General features: G+C 69.4%; 2 protein-coding genes across 4 annotated transcripts; one reads left to right on the top strand and one right to left on the bottom strand.

Annotated features, from left to right (window-relative positions):
• The first annotated feature begins 183 nt into the window (after positions 1–183).
• MCRIP1 (MAPK regulated corepressor interacting protein 1) lies at positions 184–2,557 on the top strand. The gene is made up of 5 exons (XM_064522926.1): positions 184–265; positions 352–394; positions 466–584; positions 721–819; positions 993–2,557. The coding sequence occupies exons 2-5, from the start codon at positions 387–389 to the stop codon at positions 1,055–1,057; spliced, it is 291 nt and encodes a 96-aa protein (XP_064378996.1). The 5' UTR covers positions 184–265; positions 352–386; the 3' UTR covers positions 1,058–2,557.
• A 6,146-nt stretch (positions 2,558–8,703) lies between these two features.
• On the bottom strand, positions 8,704–19,791 carry GCGR (glucagon receptor). Of its 3 annotated transcripts, none has more exons than XM_064522924.1 (14): positions 19,637–19,791; positions 13,912–14,072; positions 12,960–13,056; positions 12,765–12,872; positions 12,289–12,410; positions 12,098–12,204; positions 11,691–11,844; positions 11,459–11,618; positions 11,326–11,386; positions 11,114–11,183; positions 10,954–11,042; positions 9,833–9,971; positions 9,697–9,738; positions 8,704–9,630 (listed from the first exon to the last, which is right to left on the bottom strand). In XM_064522924.1, exons 2-14 carry the CDS (start codon positions 13,960–13,962, stop codon positions 9,331–9,333), a joined length of 1,500 nt encoding a protein of 499 aa, XP_064378994.1. In that variant the 5' UTR covers positions 13,963–14,072; positions 19,637–19,791; the 3' UTR covers positions 8,704–9,330. The 3 variants fall into 3 exon arrangements, with proteins under 3 accessions (XP_064378994.1, XP_064378993.1, XP_064378995.1); XM_064522923.1 differs by lacking the exon at positions 19,637–19,791 and adding an exon at positions 18,884–19,032; XM_064522925.1 differs by lacking the exon at positions 19,637–19,791 and adding an exon at positions 18,884–19,032 and having other exon boundaries at positions 8,704–9,624.
• Positions 19,792–20,328: the final 537 nt, after the last annotated feature.

The raw sequence follows: 20,328 nt of genomic DNA, 5'->3' as shown, positions 1-20,328 counted from the left end.
CGGGGCAGGGGCGGGGGGGGGACCGGGGCGGGGCGGGGCCGAGGTGAGAACTGGGGCGGGGCCAGAGGCCTCCGGGGGCGGGGCCAGAGGCCTCCGGGGGCGTGGCCAAGGCGGGCGTGGCCGGCGGCAGCGGAGCCGGAGCCAGCGGCGGCCGAGGCGACGCGGGGGGCGGGGCCAGGCCCGGCGCGGGGGCGGGGCGGCGCCTGCGCGCGGCGGCGCTTCCGTCGCGGCCTGGCGGCGAGCGGAGGCGGGAGCCGGGGCCCAGGTGAGGGGCGCGCGTTGCCATGGCGACGGGCGGGGGGCGGCCCGCGGCCTAGCCCCGGCCTCGCCGCTCCCTCTTCTCCCTTGCAGCCGCGCCGCGCCGCCGTCTCACGGACGACGCCATCATGGCCAGGTGAGCCCAGCCCCGGGCCCCCCGGCTCCCCCCGGGGGACCTGCCGGCTCAGCCCCGCGCTTCGCTTGCAGCTCCCCCGTGTCCCGCGTGGTCTACAACGGCAAGCGGAGCGGCGGCCCGCGCTCCCCGGGCACCGGCAGCGAGATCTTCACGCCGGCCCACGAGGAAAACGTGCGCTTCATCTACGAGGGTGAGTGCTGGGGGGGGGAGAGGCCGCGGGGCCGGGCCGCGACCGGCGAGGGGGCCCCCTCGCCGGTCGCGGCCCGGCCCCGCGGCCCAGGCGGCGTCCCGAGGCGAGCCCCCCCCCCTCACCGGTGTCCCCGCAGCCTGGCAGTGCGTGGAGCGCGACCTGCGCAGCCAGATGGGCTCGGAGCGCGGCCTGGTCGAGGAGTACGTGGAGAAGATGCCGAACCCCAGCCTCAAAGGTGAGTGTGGGCGTGAGGGGCGCCCCCCCATCTTCTTCCCCCCCCATCTATCTTCTTCCCCCCCCATCTATCTTCTTCCCATCCCCTGGCTGGAAGGGGACAGCAGGCAGCGTCCCCCGGGGCCCTGCGGCGCAGGTCTCTGCCAGCAAAACGTCTCCTTGTCTTCCCTGCAGCGTTTAAACCCGTCGACTTGGGGGATCTGAAGAGGAGGAACACACAGGATGCCAAGAAGTCCTAAGGCAGGTTGTCCCTGCGGATTTGGCTGGTCTCCTAAGGTCCTCAAGCAGATTTAATTTGAGATTTTTTTTGTGTTGATTTTTCCTCCTCTGGTCTGTACTCTGCCCGTGGGAGAGCTGGTCGGCTTTGGGGCTGGCTCTGAAGCTGCCCGAATTGAAAGATGCATAGAGGCTCACTGAGGATGCCCAGAGCCTGTTGTAATGGATTCCTGTCCCTCGCCCATAGCTTTCTCTGGCCTCAAGCTGTCCTTCCCCACTCCATGCTGGCCTCACAAATCACTCGCTCTCCTTCCATCTCTGTCCCTGGTGAGTCAAGTGCTGAGGCGTGCTGGGGCCTGGTGCATGGCAGGGAAAGCAGAGCAGCTGTGTCTGTCGGCAGAGACAGAACTAGTTTTCTGCTCCCTTCTGTGTACCAAGGATCCACAGTGGCTGGAGTGGGCCAAGGAGAGAAGGAAGGAGAGTGGGTTCCTTCTCTGTGCCTCGGGACGCAGAGGCAGCCCCAGGCCAACACCAGGTAGTACAGCAATCCTTTCTGCGGCTGACTGCTGGGCAGGTGACACTGCGCCTGTTCCTTGCTCCCTTGTGGGAGACTTAATTGGTACCTGGGCTGCTAATGCTTGGGACTAGTCAGTGCTGCCAAAGCTCTTGGGTCCATATCAGAGGCCAGATTTTCCTTGTGCTTAGATTGGGCCAGATCCCCGTGGTGCTGGAGACGGAGCTGCTCCTCTCTCCCTGCAGATGGAGAGAGATGGGGTGTCAGCACTGGCCCCAGCCCCAAGCATCTGAGAGATGCTCAGAGGTGGAGCACTGGGCTGTTTTTGGCTTCCCCCCTGGCCTGGGCGCTCTGGCAGCTCCACGAGAGATAGCAGCACTGGGTTGGTTAGTGCTGACTCTGTGAAAAGAAGCTTGTTTGCACCTTTGCCTGAGCAACGTCTTGGTGTTTTAGTGCTAACACCTTTTTCCAAATGTGCCCTCTTCTTGCTCCCCTGAAACACATTTGGAGTAGGAGGACGGGAAGGGATGATCCCTTTAAAGAGACCTGGCCTCCGCAGCTGGCAGAAACGTCGCTGCGTGGAGGCCGTGCCGATCCAGTCTAACTCATCCCGGGGTTGGCTTTCTTGGGACCCTCATTCCTGGCAAGGCTCAGGGGCCTTCTGCGTGATCGCTTCTGAGAAAGGGAGGGTGACGGTACCATCCTCCCGCCCTTGTGAACGGAACAGCCGGTGCCGGCCATGGGGCGGCTTTGTGGCCCCAGAAGACCGTGGGGGAGCTGGAGGAGCAGCCGCCTGCCTGCGTGTGCTCCAAGAGCTCGCAGGGAGCGAGGGGCTGCCAGGGCCTTGCCCAGCACCAAGGAGTGGGTTTGCGGTGTGTGCACGGTGCAGGGGGGAGTTGTGGTTGCTGTTACCTTTCCTTTGTTGAGTCATTGAGCTGTTATTGTTCCTTTTTTTTTCTGTTGTCTGTCACTTGAGGAGTGTTGTAAATAAAAGCTGGTGTCCTTTTGAGTTTGCCTCTATGTGAATCTGCCTGCTTCTAGGTTACCTGCCACAACGTGTGCTCTCTGGCTGCCTCTGCGGGATACGGGGCTGATTTGTCTGCTGTTCCCTCGCTGGGGTTGTATCCAGGGGAAGGAGCAACGTCCAGGGAACTGCCTGGCTCGCTCTTGACTCTGCGGGCGTGCTGATGCCTCTGTCGGGGTCTCTGAAGGCCCGGGTAGACGGTTATCTCGGCTGCGTCGCCGCTGCAGGCGCAGGGCCCTGCCCAGAGGGCAGGATTCTGCCGGATTTTCCCTTAGTTTCTGCACTGTCTATGCCTTGCACTTGTATGTGCACGCCGCTCTCTCGGGGTTGACCTGTGTGTGCCTACAGCCTCTTCAATTCAGTGCCCTTGTTCTTCCCTTTTTTAGAGTTCTAGATTCTCCTATTTTGTTGTTTAAATCATCTGCTTTCTATTTTAGACTTAAGTGCTGAGAATAAATGTCAGGGCTTTGTGGGTACCTTTTCAGGCCTGACCAAATCCCAAGAAGTAATGCAGAGAGCAAAGGCCACCTCTTTTTTTTTTTTTTTTTTTTTTCTTTTTCCCAGAAGGGATCTTGTCCTTGCACTTGCTCTGGGCTCTTAATTTCACTCCAGGCATCCACTGCCTGGCACTGACTGCCAGCAGCACAATGCCCTTGGCCTCTGGCCGCCCTCCTGCAAGCCAGCATCCTAGGAGCTGTCGCTGGACCAAAGATTTAAATGTTGAGGTTATTAATACACTCGTATCCTTTTCCCTCCCTTGCTTTAATGGCATTTAAACTATACTTAGCATTGGCAGAATACCTCCTCAAGTGCACCTCTTTACGCTTTGCCATGACCCTGTTTATCTCTTATCACCAAAATGTTCTGGGGGAGCACGTGCTGGGGCATGCGCTGCCCCCGTTGTGCCCCCAGCACAGGGGCACGTTGCCTCCACTGGGTCCCAGTTGACTGTCGGAGGAGGCCTGGGTCTGCTTTGCTACCCCTCACGTCGTGGCACGCGCTGCACCGCAGGCGCTCTGGGTAGTGCCCTCCTTGGGGAACAGGAGGAGAAGAATAACGCTTTTAGCTGTTACGGCCTACCTCCTTCAACATTTTCTGCAAGATGGGGCTTTTCTTGCAGCGTGTTGGGTTCGCTCGCTAACAGCAATGCTTTCAGGCTTTTCGCAGGCGCTGCACAGAGGGGCCGGGGACGAGGTCCGCGCGGTGCGTCCTGGAGCGCAGCACTGGAGCAGGGCTGTTCTCACGCTGGAAGCCCGGGACACGCAGAGCTCTGTTGTCCTCGGTCCCCGCGTCTTGGGTGGGTGGGAGAGGGCTCTCCCAGGGCTGCCCGTGCTGGGGAAGGCCGTCTGCCTCACAGGGCAGGCGAGAGCGTGCCGCTCCGAGGCGGCGCCTGCGCTGCTACTGTCGGGGCTTCGCTGCCCCGGCTGCGCTGGCCGTAGCACGGGGATAGGCTGCAGCTGCGTTTTTTTCCCGTTCTGGTGGCGTGGATTTGAGAGCCTGAGCCCGAGGCTTGCAGCCGGCAGCCGCTAGGTGTAGCGTTTGTGCGTGCTGGTGGCTGCTGCGTGGGTCTGCCCGCAGAAACCCGAGCGGCCGAGCGCCTCGGCCGTAGCCAGCCGGACCGCGGAAACCGAGGTGTCCAAGCGCCTCGGCTGTAGCCAGCCCGCTTCTGCCCCTGCGCCGAGCGCTGCTGCCCGACAGCGGGTCCGGCCGGGCTGGTGTCCCGGCCCGTGCCCTGTGCGTTCCCCGGCCCGACGGCGCTCCAGGGCCGGGCACCAGCCCCGGCAGCCCTCGCTGTCCTCCGGCCCCAGGCTCCGGCACGGCGTGGCCCCGTGTGCCGCGGGGCCGGGAGGCGGCACTGCGGGTCCCCAGGCATGCACATGTGCACGTGCATGCATGTTTGCACTCACACGTGCACGCACATGCACACACACGCACACGTGTGCGCCCGCGCAGAGCTGTGTGCCTGCTGCGGGAAGCCGCGGCCGTGCCGGCAGCTCCGTCTCAGGGCCGCGCTGGATGGAGGCTGCGACGGTCCCCGAACCGAGCCGGCTGCGGGGAGGGGAGCACCCACAGGTCACCCGCGCCTGACTCCTGCCTCGGTCTTGTTTTTGTGTTGGTTTGGGTGCTGCAAAGCTGGAGGCAATCCAGTAACTCACGTCCTAATGAAAGAGCATACAAAAATCATTTTATAAATTCAAGATTTTTATAAAGACAAATAGTGGACCACAGGGGTCAATGCAGTGAAAAAGCACAAAAGACGTGGAAATGCATCTGGTGGAGGGGTGGGGCGGGAAGCCCCCGCTGAAGGGGTGAAGCCGGAGGCCATTGAAATCAGACTGTTTACCTATAAAAAACAAACTTAGCAATGGTTTATTTTCACTATGAGTGGGATATGGTTTTTATCATTAGATTAAATTGTAGGAGGAAGAGAGGTATGTGTTGTATCATTGAATTAAGTAGTGGGAAGAGAGAACAGTAACGGACAGAATCTACTTAGGAGACCAATTTGCAGTCTACAATTACCTTGATAAAGTAGGAGTATTACTGCAAGACGGAGCGGGCGAGGCGGCCGCGTCTGCGGGGACCCGGGGGAGACGCCGGTCCTCACCCCCGAGGAGGAGGCCAGGCTTCAGGTATTGATCAGCTATTGATGGGTTATTATTTCTTCCTCACTTTCTAACTTCATTTCCAGTTCTATAATTAATTGCTTTGTCCTTTGCTACAGTAAACTCGACTTAAAGCAACAAAAAAAGAAGTTTCGAGGCCTGTTTATTTACGCGGGTCTGGGGGTGGCCTGACCAGCGCTGGCTGCTCCGTTCCTCACGGAGAGGAGAACAAAGGTGTCAGGAGAAGGGCGCGTCTCCCTGCCGCGGCCCGGCGTTCCCAGCAGCCTGGCGTCCGTGGGAGATGCGCGTCTCTGGCGTGACGCCGGCCCGGCCGAGCCCTTGGTAATCCCCAGCCGGGGTCTGTGGCCAAGCCCGGCCGAGGCTGCAGCAGCTCGCTGGGGTCAGGAGCGGCGGTGGGGATGAAGGCGGGTGGCCCTTCTGGGGCTGGGGCGGCCCTTGGCTGCGCGGGGCAGCCGGATCGCCGCGACCGGGGCTGGAGCCGCTCCTGACGGCCGGGCTGTTCTCTGGGGCTGCGCAGCCTGGCACTAAATGTCCCCGTCCGGTTTCTGTTGCCATGGGAACCTGTGGGCGATGCAGGACTAATCACAGTCCCTTTGTTCTGCGAATAAATGTTAATGGCTCGGTCTCATCCCTTTGTGGTCAGAGAGCACAGGAGCGAGCAGGCTGGGCTTGGCCCCGCTGCCTGGCGTGGGCGTGCGGCCTCTGCTGCCAGCGCCGGCGTCTGGGCTGGGGTGCCACCGGCCTCCTGTCCCGGGTGCCACCGGCCTCCTGTCCCGGGTGCCACTGGCCTCCTGTCCCGGGTGCCACCGGCCTCCTGTCCCGGGTGCCACCAGCCTCCTGTCCCGGGTGCCACCGGCCTCCTGTCCCGGGTGCCACCAGCCTCCTGTCCCGGGTGCCACCGGCCTCCTGTCCCGGGTGCCACCGGCCTCCTGTCCCGGGTGCCACCAGCCTCCTGTCCCGGGTGCCACCGGCCTCCTGTCCCGGGTGCCACCGGCCTCCCGGCTCAGGTGCCACCGGCCTCCCGGCTCGGGTACCACCGGCATCCCGGCTCGGGTACCACCAGTACCCCCAGCTCGGGTAGCACCAATGTCCCAGCCCAGGTACCACCAGCATCCCAGCTCGGGTACCACCAGCATCCCAGCTCAGGTGCCACCAGCATCCCGGCTCGGGTACCACCAGTACCCCCCTGCTCTGCTACCGCCTAGGTCCCAGCTTGGGTACCACCGGTGTCCAGGCTCAGGTGCCACCAATGTCCCGGCTTAGCTGCCACCAATGTCCTGGCACCGGTACCTCCAGCATCCCGGCTCGAGTACTGCCATCAGCCTCGCTCAGGCGCTGCCCGTGTCCCACCTTGGGTACATCAGCATCCCAGCTCGAGCACCTGCACTGTCCCAGCTCCGGCACCGCCAGTGACAGCGGGCGTCACTAGCATCCCGGCTCGGGCACTGCCAGCCTCCCGGCTCGGGTGCCACCCGCCCAGAGCCAGCGCCCCGAGTCGGGGTGGAGCAGGCTTTGCCAGCGCTGGCTCGGGGGTCCTGCCCCAGCCTGGGGCACGGTGGCACGGGGTGGGGGCTGCGCTGTGGGGCACGGGCTATGGGGCAGGGCTGCGCTGTGGGGCTGAACCATGTCTGGATCTGGCTGGAGGCTTTGTCCTGGTGGCCACTACGAGGTATATGTAAATATTTATAAATATAAATAAATAAATACATATAGTTAAAAAAAAGTGTGTAAAGTGAGTGAGTGTGTGTGTGTGCGCACATGTATATACATATACATATATATACACACACACATATATATATATAGATATATAAAAAAAGTGTGTTTGTGGTTTATATATATATATATATATATATATATATATAAAAGTGTGTGTGTGTGTGTGTGTGTGTGAGAGAGAGAGAGAGAGAGAGAGAGAGAGAGAGAGAGAGAGAGGGAGAGGGAGAGGGAGAGGGAGAGGGACAGGGAGAAAGTGAACGTGTATGGCCATCTGTATGTCTGTCTCCATGGCCATCCCCGTGTCTGTATAGACAGAGAGGCATGTGTATACACGTGTGCGTGCGTGCGTGCGTGTGTGTGTATATATGCACGTCCATCTCCATGTATGTGTCTGTCTGTGTATATACGTGTAGGGCTGTGTGTCTGTGCACACGTGTGTGTATCTATGTGTGCGTTTCCCTGTGTGTCCATCTCCACGTCTGTCCGTGCATGTGTGTGCATATATACATATATACATATATGCATGTGTGTGTATGTGCGTGTGCGCAAATACACGTGTGTGCATGGCCGTGTGTGTGCATACACGTGTGCGTAGGTCCATGCACATGTGTGTCCATGCACACGTGTGCATGTCTGCGTGCACACATACACGCGTGTGGCGGTGTCGGGCTGCGCCGAGCTGTTGCGTGGTGACGCTGGGACACGTGTGACCCCCCCCCCCCGGGCCGCGTGGCCCCTTGCAGCCCCGGTTGCCCGCGCCGGCCCCGTGCTGCAGCCGGGCTTTGCTCCAGTGCTGCTGGCACCACGGCCAGGGCAGGGCCACCCAGGCCATGTCACCCCCCCCCCCCCCCGCAGTGTCCCCAGCCCCGGGGCGACGGTGGCAGCTGTGCCCCCCTCCCGCGACGTCCCCGTGCAGCCCCGCGTGGGCGTGGGAATCAGTGGCCCCCGGGGAGCCCGCCAGCCCCACGGCTGGGCAGCGTCTGCTGCTGTGGGGTGTTTGGGGCTCGGGGGCTGCCGTGGGGCCTCCGTGGGGCTGAGTGCCCCAGCATGGGGGGGGGGGCACTGCCGTGGGGTGCACAGTGGGGCAGGCAGCAGGGCCATGGGGCACGCCCTGCGGTATGCCGTGGGGCACACAGAGGGGCAGCGGGACCTGCAGCAGGGCTGTGGGCTGTGCCGTGGGGCGTGCCGTGGGGGTGCACCGTGGGGCAGGCAGTGAAGCAGTGGGGTGCACCGTGGGGCAGGCAGCAGGGCGGTGGGGCACGCTGTGGGGCAGTGGGACATGCAGCAGGGCGGTGGGGCAGGCTGTGGGGCAGTGGGACATGCAGCAGGGCGGTGGGGCACGCTGTGGGGCAGTGGGACATGCAGCAGGGCGGTGGGGCAGGCTGTGGGGCAGTGGGACATGCAGCAGGGCGGTGGGGCACGCTGTGGGGCAGTGGGACATGCAGCAGGGCGGTGGGGCACGCTGTGGGGCAGTGGGACATGCAGCAGGGCGGTGGGGCAGGCTGTGGGGCAGTGGGACATGCAGCAGGGCGGTGGGGCAGGCTGTGGGGCAGTGGGACATGCAGCAGGGCGGTGGGGCACGCTGTGGGGCAGTGGGACATGCAGCAGGGCAGTGGGGCAGGCTGTGGGGTGCACTGTGGGGCGTAGTGTGGGGCTGGCTCCAGTGGGGCCCAAGCAGTTCAGCTGCTCCCCCCCAGCCCGGCCCCCTCCCGTGGGGCTCTGGCCCCAGGGCACCGTCTGGGCCCCACGGTCGCCCGTCCCCGAGAGAGAGGCGCACGCGGCCCGGCCCTGCAGCCCGGCACGGGCCCACACCTCTTCGCACGGTCACGACATAAATTACACCGCCGCGCAAAGGGGCTGCACCGCCCCAGGGCAGCACCGCGGCCCGGCCCCACACCGGCCCCACACCGGCCCCGGCCCCCTCCCCAGGCATGCCGCGCTCCCGCCACCCCACGCAGGTCCGGCGTCCCGTGCACGTGCACCATCCTGCAGCGCCGCCGTCCCGCGCACGTCCGTCGTCCTGTGCACAGCCATCGTCCCACACGTCCGTCATCCCGTGCACGTCCGTCATCCCACACGTCCACCATCTCGTGCACGTCCATCGTCCCGTGCACGTCCGTCATCCCGCATGTCCACCATGCCGTGCACGTCCATGGTCCCACACGTCCGTCGTCCCGTGCACGACCGTCATCCTGTGCACGTCCACCGCCCCGTGCACCTCCATCCGCGTGCCCCTCCTTGTCCCGTGCACGTCCACCGTCCCCCACCTCCGCCGTCCCGCGCGTGTCCCCACCGCGCAGCACCCCCGCCCGCACAGGGCCCCGCTGGGCACGGAGGAGGAGGAGGAGGAGGAGGAGGAGGAGGAGGAGGACGGGGAGGAAGCAGGCGCCGTCGCAGCCCGCCGGGTCGGGCTCAGAAGTTGCTCTCCGCCGTGGTCTCGGGGAAGTCGTAGCAGAGGTGCCGGCCGCCCGGGGCCAGGGGCTCGGCCGGGGCGCCGCGGCCGGGGCGCTGGGGGCGGGGGGCGGCGGGGCGGGGGGCGGGGGGGCTGCGCCCCAGCCCGTTGCCGCAGCCGCTCACCAGCTTGTGCTTCTCCCCGGCGGCGCCGGCGCCGTTGCGGGGGCCGGGCGCGAGGCTGCAGGTGTGCCGGCACTCCTCCGCCAGGTCCTTCCCCAGCTTCCAGCGCTGCCACCGCTTCAGCAGCTCCGCCTGCACCTGCGCACGGCCCCGGTGAGCCCCGGCGGCCCCGCGCCGCCGCCCCGCGCCCGCGCCCGCGCTCACCTCCTTGTTGACGAAGCAGTAGAGCACGGCCACCAGCATCCCCTGCGGAGAGCGGCCGTGAGGCGCCCGGCACCGGAGGCGCCGGCACGCGGAGGAGCCGGCACGGGGGCCGGCCCGGCGCTGGGGCCCCGCTCACCTGGAAGGAGCTGAGGAAGAGGTCGAAGAAGAGCTTGACGTAGCGCAGGGTGCCCTGGGCGTGCTCGTCCGTGACGAAGGCGAACACTACCTCGTGGATGCCCAGCAGCGGGATCAGCGTCAGCGTCGACTTGGCCAGGCTGCCGGGAGAGGGCCGTCAGCGCACGCCGTGTGCGCCGTGCACCACGCACACCCACGCACCGTGCACCACGCACACCCACGCACCGTGCACCACGCACACCCGAGCACCGTGCACCACGCACACCCACGCACACCCACGCACCACGCAAACCTGAGCACCATGCACCACGCACACCCACGCACCGTGCACCACACACACCTGAGCACCACGCACCACGCACACCCATGCACTGTGCACCACGCACACCCATGCACTGTGCACCACGCACACCCATGCACCACGCAAACCTGAGCACCATGCACCACGCACACCCACGCACCGTGCACCACGCACACCTGAGCACCACGCACCACGCACACCTGAGCACCATGCACCACGCACACCCACGCACCGTGCACCACGCACACCTGAGCACCACGCACACCCACGCACTGTGCACCACGCACACCTGAGCACCACGCACCACGCAAACCTGAGCACCATGCACCACGCACACCCACGCACCGTGCACCACACACACCCACGCACCGTGCACCACGCACACCTGAGCACCACGCACCACGCACACCTGAGCACCATGCACCACGCACACCCACGCACCGTGCACCATGCACACCTGAGCACCACGCACACCCACGCACCATGCACACCTGAGCACCATGCACACCATGCACCACGCACACCTGAGCACCGTGCACCATGCACACCCACACACCGTGCACACCATGCACCACGCACACCCATGCACCGTGCACCATGCACACCTGAGCACCACGCACATCCACGCACCATGCACAGCCGTGCATCATGCACATCCATGCACCCCACACACCCATGCGCTGTGCACCACGCACACCCATGCACCACGCACAGCTGTGCACCCCCACGCACCACACACACACGCACACACATGCACACACATGCACACACATGCATACGCACACGCACACGCACACACACCCCAGTGCACAGCCACGCACCGGAACTTGTAGTCGGTGTAGCGCATCTGGTGTGCCCGGAGCTTGGAGACGAGGATCTGGATGATGCGGATGAAGATGAAGAAGTTGATCTGGAAGGGAGCGGGGCGGTGAGCAGGCGGGCGGGGCGGGCCAGCCGTCTGCGCGGGGCGGCGGGACTCACCAGGATGGCCAGGAACACGGGGAAGCGGAGGATCCACCAGAAGCCCATGTTGTTGTTGGTGCTCCAGCACCTGCGGGGCAGAGGGGCTGGGACCGCCCGGCCGGGGCGGCACAGGGCTGCACAGCGCCGGGCCGGGCTGGCGCCGGTCGGGCTGGGGGTGCACGGCGCCCCTGCACCCCGCGCCCACCCCGGCCCCGCGGCCCCCTACTCACTGGATGTTCTCAAAGAGGAATTTGACGACGACCCAGGGGACGAGGAAGAGCACGGGGGCGCCTGGGGGGGCAGCGAGGGCGGTGAGGTGCCGGCGGCCCCCCCCCCCCCCCCGGCACCGGGCGCCGCACTCACCCCAGCCGATGCACAGGTAGAGGGTGAAGTAGCTGCGCTCGGAGAAGACGGCCACCACGAGGAGGTTGTGCAGGTAGATGCCCTCCACCAGCAGCCAGCAGTAGTTGGCCACGATGCCGTACTGCATGAAGACGGTGGCGGCCCGGCAGCCGGCCGCGGCCTGCGCGGGGCAGGGTCAGGCCCCGGCGGTGCCCGTCCCGTCCCGTCCCGTCCCGTCCCGTGCCCGGCTCACCTCGTCGCTCAGCCAGATGCCCACGTTGTAGTCGTCGACCTTGTCGCTGTAGTGCGTCTTGAGCAGGGCGTCGATGACCAGCACGGAGACGCCCTTCAGGATGAAGGAGGCGAAGAGGTTCATGTGGATGTAGTTCCTCATGCAGTGCAGCTTGCTGCGGGGAGGGACCGCCGTGAGCCCTGGCCGCCCCGTCCTGGCCGCCCCGTCCTGCCCAGCCCCGGCTGCCCCGTCCTGGCCACCCCGTCCTGCCCAGCCCTGGCCGCCCCGTCCGTCCTGGCCGCCCCGTCCTGCCCAGCCCTGGCCGCCCCGTCCTGGCCGCCCCAGCCCATCCACCCCACCCCGTCCGCCCCGTCCCGCCCGGCCCCATCCGCCCCGTCCCGGCCCCCCCGTCCCGGCCCCGTCGGCACCTGAAGCCCAGCAGCACGGCCAGGGCGAGGATCAGGGCGCACAGCGACACCGAGTAGCCCACCGTGTACATGACCTTGAAGCTGCCGTAGGTCCTGGCGAACCTCTCCTGGGGCGAGCGCGCGCGTGAGGGGCCGGGAGCCCGTCCGGACCCGCCCCAGGGGCCGCCGGGTCCCCCCTCGCCCCGGCCCACCTGCGCCGCCAGGTCCTCGGCGTCGATCTGGCACTGCGTGGCATTGCGCAGCGACTGCCCGCTGGGGCCCGTCACCCACTGCCCGTCCGGCCCGCAGGTCTTGAAGACGTGCCGGTGCTTCACTGCCGGCGGAGCGGAGCGGAGCGGCCCGGCCCCGGCGGTCACCACCCGGCCGTGGGCGCCGAGTGCCGCGCAGAGACGACCGCCTGAGCAGCACACACGCGCGTGCACCCCCCCCACACACACACACGCTTGTGCATGCACACGTGTGCACCAGCCATGCACACGCCTGTGCATAGGCACGTGTGCACCAGCCATGCACGTGCATGCACACCTCACACTTGTGCATGCACACGTGTACCCTTGCACACGCTTGTGCATGCACACACGTGCACCCCCCCCATGCTTGTACATGTGCACACACACCCCGTGCACACGCAGACGGGGACCCCGGTGCCCGGCCCAGCCTGCGTTACCTTTGCGGTACCAGGGCAGGAACCAGGGGCAGGAGACGTTGACCGTGGTGTTGGGCAGCGCGTCGGGCCAGCAGGAGAACTTGTCGAACGTCCGGTTACAGACGAGCTCTGCGGGGAGCGGCCCGGTGAGGCTGCGCGGTGGCACCGGCGCCGCACGTCTCCCCGCGTCCCGGGCAGCCCGGTCACCGAGCTCACCGGTGGGCGCCGGCAGCCGGCTCATGTTGCGGTGGCACTCCTCGCTGTAGGCCTTCCAGCTCTCGAAGAGGAAATCCGTGATCTGGGCGGCGGGGCCCTGGGGGCACCACGGAGCGTCACCCCGCGCCCGGCCCGCCGTGGGGACAGGGCTGGGCGGGGGCTGCACCGTGCCGCGCAGCGCTGTGCCATGCCGTGCCGTGCCGCACTGCACTGTGCTGTGCCACGCTGCACCGTGCCTTGCTGTGCAGCACTGTGCTCTGCCATGCTGCTCCACGCCACGCCATGCCGTGCTGCACCGTGCCATGCTGCACTGCACCATGCTGCACCGTGCCGTGTTGTGCCGTGCCATGCTGCACTGTGCCATGCTGCACTGTGCCATGCTGCACCGCACCATGCTGCACCGTGCCGTGTTGTGCCGCGCCATGCTACACCGTGCCGTGTTGTGCCATGCCATGCTGCACTGCACCATGCTGCACCGTGCCGTGTTGTGCCGCGCCATGCTACACCGTGCCGTGTTGTGCCATGCCATGCTGCACTGCACCATGCTGCACCGTGCCGTGTTGTGCCGCGCCATGCTGCACCGTGCCGTGTTGTGCCGCGCCATGCTGCACTGTGCCATGCTGCACTGTGCCGTGTTGTGCCGTGCCATGCTGCACTGTGCCATGCTGCACCGTGCCGTGTCACACCGTGCCATGCTGCACCGTGCCATGCTGCACTGCACCATGCTGCACCGTGCCGTGTTGTGCCGTGCCATGCTGCACCGTGCCGTGTTGCACTGCAGCACGCTGCACCGCGCCGTGGGGCTGGCAGGGCGCAGGCAGGGGAGCAGCCGCTGTGCAGCGCGGCGCAGCACGGCGAGGGGCTGCAGCGGGCAGGGGCGGCTCAGTGCCCGCCCGGCCCTGCGCCAGGCGATCCGGAGCAGGGCAGAGGGCCCGGGAGGGTCCGGCCTTACCTGGCAGCGGAGCAGCAGCAGCAGGAGGCCGAGGAGGCTCGGCAGGGACATCCCTCCGCAGGGCTGCGACCCGCATGGGGGGCGGCGCGGGGCGCTGGCTTCCTACGGGCCCGGGGCCGCTCCTCCGCCCCAGCAGCGCGGACACCGGCGTGCGGGTGACCCTGCGCGAGAGGCGGCTGCTGGGGACGCCGGCGGGTCTGTCCCAGCAGCCTCCCGCGGACGCGGCCCCAGGCGAAGCCCCGGCCTCCCCGCCGGGCCCGGCAGCGCGGTGACCCCCACGCGGGGCAGCCGGTGCTTCCCGCCGGGACCCGCTCGGCCCCGGACTGCCGCGGCCCCGGCGGCACTCGCTCCCGCGCAGACCCGGCTCACGCGGAGCCCTAATTCCCTGCATCCTGCCCTAAGCCGGTTACGGGGCTCCTGAGGGGGATTTGGGCTCTGCTGACAAGGGGGCCATTCTCCAGGCGCCCCACGGAGCGGCGCGGCACGGCACGCCCCCCCCGGCACGGCTGGCATTCCCCCCGGCCCGCCACGCTCCCAGGGCTCGCCGCGCTGCCCTGTGCCTATTTTTATCCCTGGGAAAGTCGTCTCCGCTCGGAGCCGCTCGCCGTGCCGCCAGCGGCTGCCAGGGAGACTCGTTAATCGGCGCGGGCTCTGCGGCTGCGGCTGGACCTGCCGGCTGCGCGCCTTGTGCGGACACGGGGAATCCTCTCCCAGGACGGACCTTGCTGGCCAGGCTCTGGGAGCCGGGGCCCGCGGCTCCGGTGGGCGTCTGCCCGGCCACCTGCCCGTGCCGGCATCCCTGGACCTGCCACCACACCAGCCCCACACCGGCATCCCCCTCTGCATCACCCCACCAGCCCCACATCAGCATCCCTGGACCCACAGCCGCGCCAGCCCCACACCAGCATCCCCATCTGCAGCATCACCCCACCAGCCCCACACCAGCATCCCTGGATCCACCATCACACCAGCCCCACGCCGGCATCCCCATCTGCATCACCCCGCCAGCCCCACGCCGGCATCCCCATCTGCAGCATCACCCCACCAGCCCCACACCAGCATCCCCATCTGCAGCATCACCCCACCAGCCCCACATCAGCATCCCTGGATCCACCATCACACCAGCCCCACGCCGGCATCCCCATCCGTGCCAGCCCCACTCCGGCATCCCCGTCGGCACTGGCGCAGCACCGCCAGCAGCACTGGCCCTGCCGGAAGCCCCCCGCGCCCGGCCCTGCCCCGAGCATCCTCTGCGCCGGGAGGAGCCACCGCTCGCTACCAGCCCCTCCGCGGCCAGAGGCAGCTCTGGGGCAGAGGTGTCGCTATTTTTAGCTGCCTGCAGTGGGATTTCGGGGCGGGGAGGCCTCTGCCCTAGACACCCCCCCCGGCTGGCAGCCGCCGCGGCCAAGCTGGGCAGACTGCACTGGGTGAGGGGTGCTGGCACCCGGGCAGTCACGCTCCTCGCCCCCCGGGACCCCGCCGGGCCCTTTGCCCCAGCTCGGCCATGGCCCCCTCCCCGCCGCGCGCCCGGAGCTCCCACGGCACCGCGGCACGGCCCGAGCTCTGTGTCCCCCGGCCGCGGGCTGGCTCCCGTGCACGGCCGCGGTGCCGAGACCCTGGCGCGCGTGCGTCTGCCGGGGACGAGGCACCTGGGGGGACTTTTGCCCCGCGCCGGCATTGGGCAACGTGGCACGTCCCCGCAGCGTGGCTCCGCGGCTGCTGACCCCGCGGGGGCCGGGCTGCACGCCGCCGGCACGGCGAGCGGGGCCGCGCTGCAGAGCGGGAGCCGGCGCCTGCGCGGGGGGACGGGGGGCCTCGCAGCCGTGCGCGCGGTGGCACCGGCGTTGCACCAAGCCACGGGAGCGGCTTTTCCCGGGCGCACGTCCCACCTCCCCGCACAGCCGAGGGAGCCCTGGCTCTGCCCCGGTGCAGCCCGGTGGCCGGCGGAGCCGCGTGCCCCGGCGGGGGGGAGCTGGCGGTCCCCCGCGGGGTTTCCGAGCGCGGCGGCCTGTCACCACCCCCGGCCCCTCCGGGCTCCCATCACATGCGCGAGACGACAGGCTCCGCGTCTGGGACCGTGGTGGCTCTTCGCTGCATGGATCAACGGCCTGGAGAAGCCTCTGTGGGGACGGTCGTGGGCATCTGCAACGTGACCTGGTGGCAGCCCTGCGTGAGCGGCCTGGGAGGCGGCGGTGCGGCCGCCCCGCGGTGCTGCCCCATGCCCGGCAGTGCCGCCCCACACCCGGCAGTGCTGCCCCACGCCCGGCAGTGCAGCCGCCCCACGGTGCTGCCCCACGCCCGGCAGTGCTGCCCCACACCCGGCAGTGCCACCCCACGTCCGGCAGTGCCGCCCCACGCCCGGCAGTGCAGCCGCCCCGCGGTGCTGCCCCATGCCCAGCAGCGCGGCCCCACGCCCGGCAGTGCCACCCCACGCCCGGCAGTGCAGCCGCCCCACGGTGCTGCCCCACGCCCAGCAGTGCTGCCCCACGCCCGGCAGTGCCGCCCCACGCCCGGCAGTGCAGCCGCCCCACGGTGCTGCCCCACGCCCAGCAGTGCTGTCCCATGTCCGGCAGTGCCGCCCCACGCCCGGCAGTGCAGCCGCCCCGCGGTGCTGCCCCACGCCCGGCAGTGCTGCCCCACGCCCGGCAGTGCCGCCGCCCCGGCAGCGCGGCCCCTTGCTCGGGAGGTGGCAGCGGGGGCTGCCGCTCCCCAGACGCCGGGACCGGCCCCCGGCGCGCTACCGCAGCGCTGTGCAGGGCTGGCTTGGCGCTGAGCTGGGAGCCGGGCGCCAGCACAGCAGGGGCCTCGGCGTTTGGCAGGGGAGGGGGCGGCGGAGGCTGGCGCTGGGGAGATGCCAGCACCGGCCCGGCGCTGCGGAGGCTTTGCGCTGCCCAGCTCAGACGGCGGCGAGGACGGGCCGCGGCCCGAGGGGGCCACGCGGGGCCGGCGGCTCTTCCCTGCGCCTGGCTGTGCCGGCCCCGGCCCCAGCTCCCTGCCTGGGAGCCTCCTGGAGCCGCAAAGTGCCGGTGGGGACCGCAGCACCGCGGCAGCCGAGCTGCACGGCGCGCCGTGTGCTATGAGACCGCAGCCGAGCTGCGCGGCTGGAGACGCTGAGCAGCGGCACACGAGCCAGCGGCACCGGCGGTGTCGGACCCGGTGTCGCTCCAGACCGAGAAATCCCGGAGCAGCGCTGACAGCGTTTTCATCAGCGGCGATGCGGGGTGCGGACAGACAGCAACAGCCCGGCGCCGGCGGGACAAACACCCTCCCCGTCACCCCCGGCCCGGGGCAGGTGTGCGGGCTGCAAGCGCAGCCGCGCGGCCCGGGAGCGGTGAACAACGCTGCTGCCCAGCAAGCCCCGGGGGAGGGACGCCGGGGCCCACAGCGGTCCGGACCTGCCGGGGGAAACGGGCTTTTCTCGTCCATCACGTCGCACGAGCCGGGAGGTGACAACCGGCGCAAGGCGGGAGGATGGCACGTTAGAGACACAGCGGGTGACACGTGTGGTCGGATGTCACCGGGGAGGCCCAGGACTGGGGACGCCTAGGGAAAGGTCGGCGCAGGCAGGCGGGCGAACACGTGCGCCTGCCCCGGGAGCGCGGTGCCTGCCGCCGCGGCCACCCCGGAGCTGGGGACCGAGCCCGCCGGGGCCGAGCCCCGAGCCCGTCCTGCCAGGCCGCCGCCGAGCTCCCCAGACCCCCGGGCGGCGCGGACGGGCCCCGGAGTGCTCGGCCCTCGGCGAGGCGCAGGAGCCCCGGCCGGGCGGGACGTGCTGGGGACACGGGGGGACGGAGCGGGGCCCCCGTCCCCCTCTCCCGCCCCGGCCGGGCTGGTCCCTGCTGCTGCGGCTGCCCGGCGTGGCGGGGCGCGCGGAGCAGTGCTGCAGGCGGTGCCTGCTCTCAGCCCTGCACTGCCGATCAGGGCTTGCGGTCGCATTTTTTCATTAACTATTTTTAATCCATATTTTGCCTCTTCTCTGCTCAGCCTTTTTTCTTTTTCCCTCTCCAGGCGACAGAACACAAAACCCCTGCGCCGCAGTGCGCGGCGGGGATTGGCGGGGAGGCGAGGAGCGCGCAGCTGGGGCGGCACTAATGCGGCGAGCAGGGGTACCGCAGGCCCCAGAGCTGCTCAGGCACACGTAAAGCCACAGCGCCCGCGGGGGCAGCCGCTCAGCTCAGCTCGGCGCCGGGCAAGGCAGACGCGCGGCACGGTGGGCCCGGCGCGGCATGGGGCGGCCGCGAACGCCCCGTCCTCTGCCCTGGGCGCCCCCGGGGCCGGAGGGGAGCCGGGCGCGAAGCCGGGATGCCACCGCCACCGCCGCCGCCGCCGCGTGCCCGGCCGGTCCCGGCCTCCCGCGAGGGGCAGCGGGGCCGGCGCGCGGTGCCAGGCAGCGGCGATCTCCCGGCAGCGCCCTGGGGATGCGCGTGCAGCGCGAGGGCGGCGAGGTCACATACCCGACATGTCCTGCTCAAACAGAGCCGTTTACCAACAGCGTGTTGACACAGCCGAGCTGGGGGCAGAGGCGCAAAGGGCACTGGCGGCGGCCGGGGGCCGGGAGGGCTGCGGAGGGCCCCCGCGGGCATCGCCCGCCCGCGCCGCGGGGAGCCGCTCGCGGGGCCCGAGCCCGCCGGTGCCGCCCGCCCGCGCCGCCACCGAGCCGCGGCCCCGGCAGCGGAGCCCTTCCCGGGGCCGGGGGGGCCGCGGGGGGCGGGGAGCGGGGCCGCGGGGAGCAGCCGAGCCCGGCGGCGGCCGCCCGGGACGGGGCGCGGGGCCGGGACGGGGGAGCGGCCGCGCCGGGGCGCCGAGCGGCGCCGCAGCCGCTGCCCCGGGACCCCCCGGCTCCCGCCGCCGTCCCGGCGGCTCCCAGCCGCGCCCGGCCCCGGCCCCCCGCCCCGGCCGCCCGCCCCTCGCGGGACGGGGAGCCCCGAGACCACGGGGACGGGCGCTGCGCCTCCCCCCCCCGCGCCGGTACCTGTCGGGGCTGGGCTGGCGGCGGCTCCCGGGCGCATCTCGGTGCAGGCGGGCGCGGGCACCGGCACCGGCACCGGCGCGCTCGGCCGCTCCGGCGAAAACTTTTGGCGGAGCCGCGGTAGCGGCGGCGGTGGCGGCTCGGGGGGAGGGACCGGCGCGGGGGGAGGGACCGCGGGCGAGGAGCCGCTGCCCCGGCCCCGCTCCGCCCGCCGGCACGGGGGGGCGCCGCGCCCGGCCGCAGCCGCTGCCCGCTCCGCCGGCCCCGGTGCTCGGCGCTGCGCGGGGCTCCGCGCTCCCGGGCGGCCGCGCATCACGGCCGAGCGCACCTGCAGGCGACGGCAGCGCCGGGGCAGGGACACGGAGAGGGACACGGGCAGGGACACGGGCAGGGACACGGGGACCGGCCCTGCTCGCCGGCGGCGAAGCCCCGGTGCCCCGAGGCAGAGGGGCGCGGGCTGCCTGCGCCTCCCGGGAAGCTGCCGGCGCAGCCCCTCGCTCGGCGCAGCGGGGCTCCGGGCACGGGCAGAGCGGGGGCCCCGCTCCAGCCGCGGACGCTGGGGCCTGCGGGGCCGCACGGCTCCGGTGCGCTTCCCGGGGGGCTTCTTGGCACCGTGCCCCGCAGCCCCGGCCGGTTCCCCAGCTCTCGCGGGATGCGAAGGCCCTGCCACCTCCGAGCTCTGGTCCTGCCCGTGCCGGGAACCAGCAGCTGCTGCCCAGGGGACCAGGGCTCAACCCCCCCGGCACCCGGACCAACCTCTGCAGTGCAGCCGGGAGCTGCCTGGACCCTCTCGTTCCGGCCTCTGCTGGCGGCGACGGCTGTTGGCCACGCGCTGTCCTGGTGGAGCGTGTTCATGTTCAGGTAAACACATCCTGCGGCAGCCGCAAACACCCTCCGCGTCCCCCGAGCCGCCGGATCTGGGGCTGGAGCTGGGCCTGGGCAGAGCCCCCGGCCGAGGGGGACGGACAGCGTCGACCCGCTGCCCTGCGCTGCCGGTGGGGCATAAACATGTTTACCTTGGACCGGCGGCCGCGGCAGCCGCGCAGGCGGCGGGAGCCCGGAGACGCGGAGCGTCCTCCCACCTGGAGCCCAGCCAGCCCCCAGGCCTCGCCGCCGGGCATCCCCCGGCCCCGGCCCCGGCCCCGCTGCCCTCGCCGGGAGCCCCTGCGGGTGCAGAGAGACCCAACCGGGCCCCCGCGGCGGCTCGCCGGTGCCTCAGCAGCGGCCGGGGGCGGCGTGGGGACAGGACCGGCGACGGGCCCCCGTGCCCCCCAGCGCCCAAGGGGGCTGCGGAGGAGGGAGGCCTGGCAGCCCCCAGCCCCGCTCGGGGCGGTGCAGGTGGGGGGTCTCGATCCGCACCGGGGCCGGGGCTCTGCAAGCTGCCCGGGGGGCAGGCGGAGGCCTGGCCCTGCCCTGGGGGCAGGAGGAGACCGGGGGGGAGGGGGGGG

The sequence above is a fragment of the Dromaius novaehollandiae genome, chromosome 18 (assembly GCF_036370855.1).
Source record: "Dromaius novaehollandiae isolate bDroNov1 chromosome 18, bDroNov1.hap1, whole genome shotgun sequence".
Classification (NCBI taxonomy): domain Eukaryota; kingdom Metazoa; phylum Chordata; class Aves; order Casuariiformes; family Dromaiidae; genus Dromaius; species Dromaius novaehollandiae.
This window is presented reverse-complemented; position numbering and strand designations above follow the sequence as displayed.

Coding starts and splice junctions, on each gene's coding strand:
- MCRIP1 (XM_064522926.1), top strand. Junction 585..720: donor CGTGCGCTTCATCTACGAGG/GTGAGTGCTGGG, acceptor GTGTCCCCGCAG/CCTGGCAGTGCGTGGAGCGC. Junction 820..992: donor GCCGAACCCCAGCCTCAAAG/GTGAGTGTGGGC, acceptor TCTTCCCTGCAG/CGTTTAAACCCGTCGACTTG.
- GCGR (XM_064522924.1), bottom strand. CDS start 13,962: ATGTCCCTGCCGAGCCTCCTCGGCCTCCTGCTGCTGCTGCTCCGCTGC. Junction 11,619..11,690: donor GCATCTGGCTGAGCGACGAG/GTGAGCCGGGCA, acceptor TGCCCCGCGCAG/GCCGCGGCCGGCTGCCGGGC. Junction 11,387..11,458: donor CTACCTGTGCATCGGCTGGG/GTGAGTGCGGCG, acceptor CTGCCCCCCCAG/GCGCCCCCGTGCTCTTCCTC.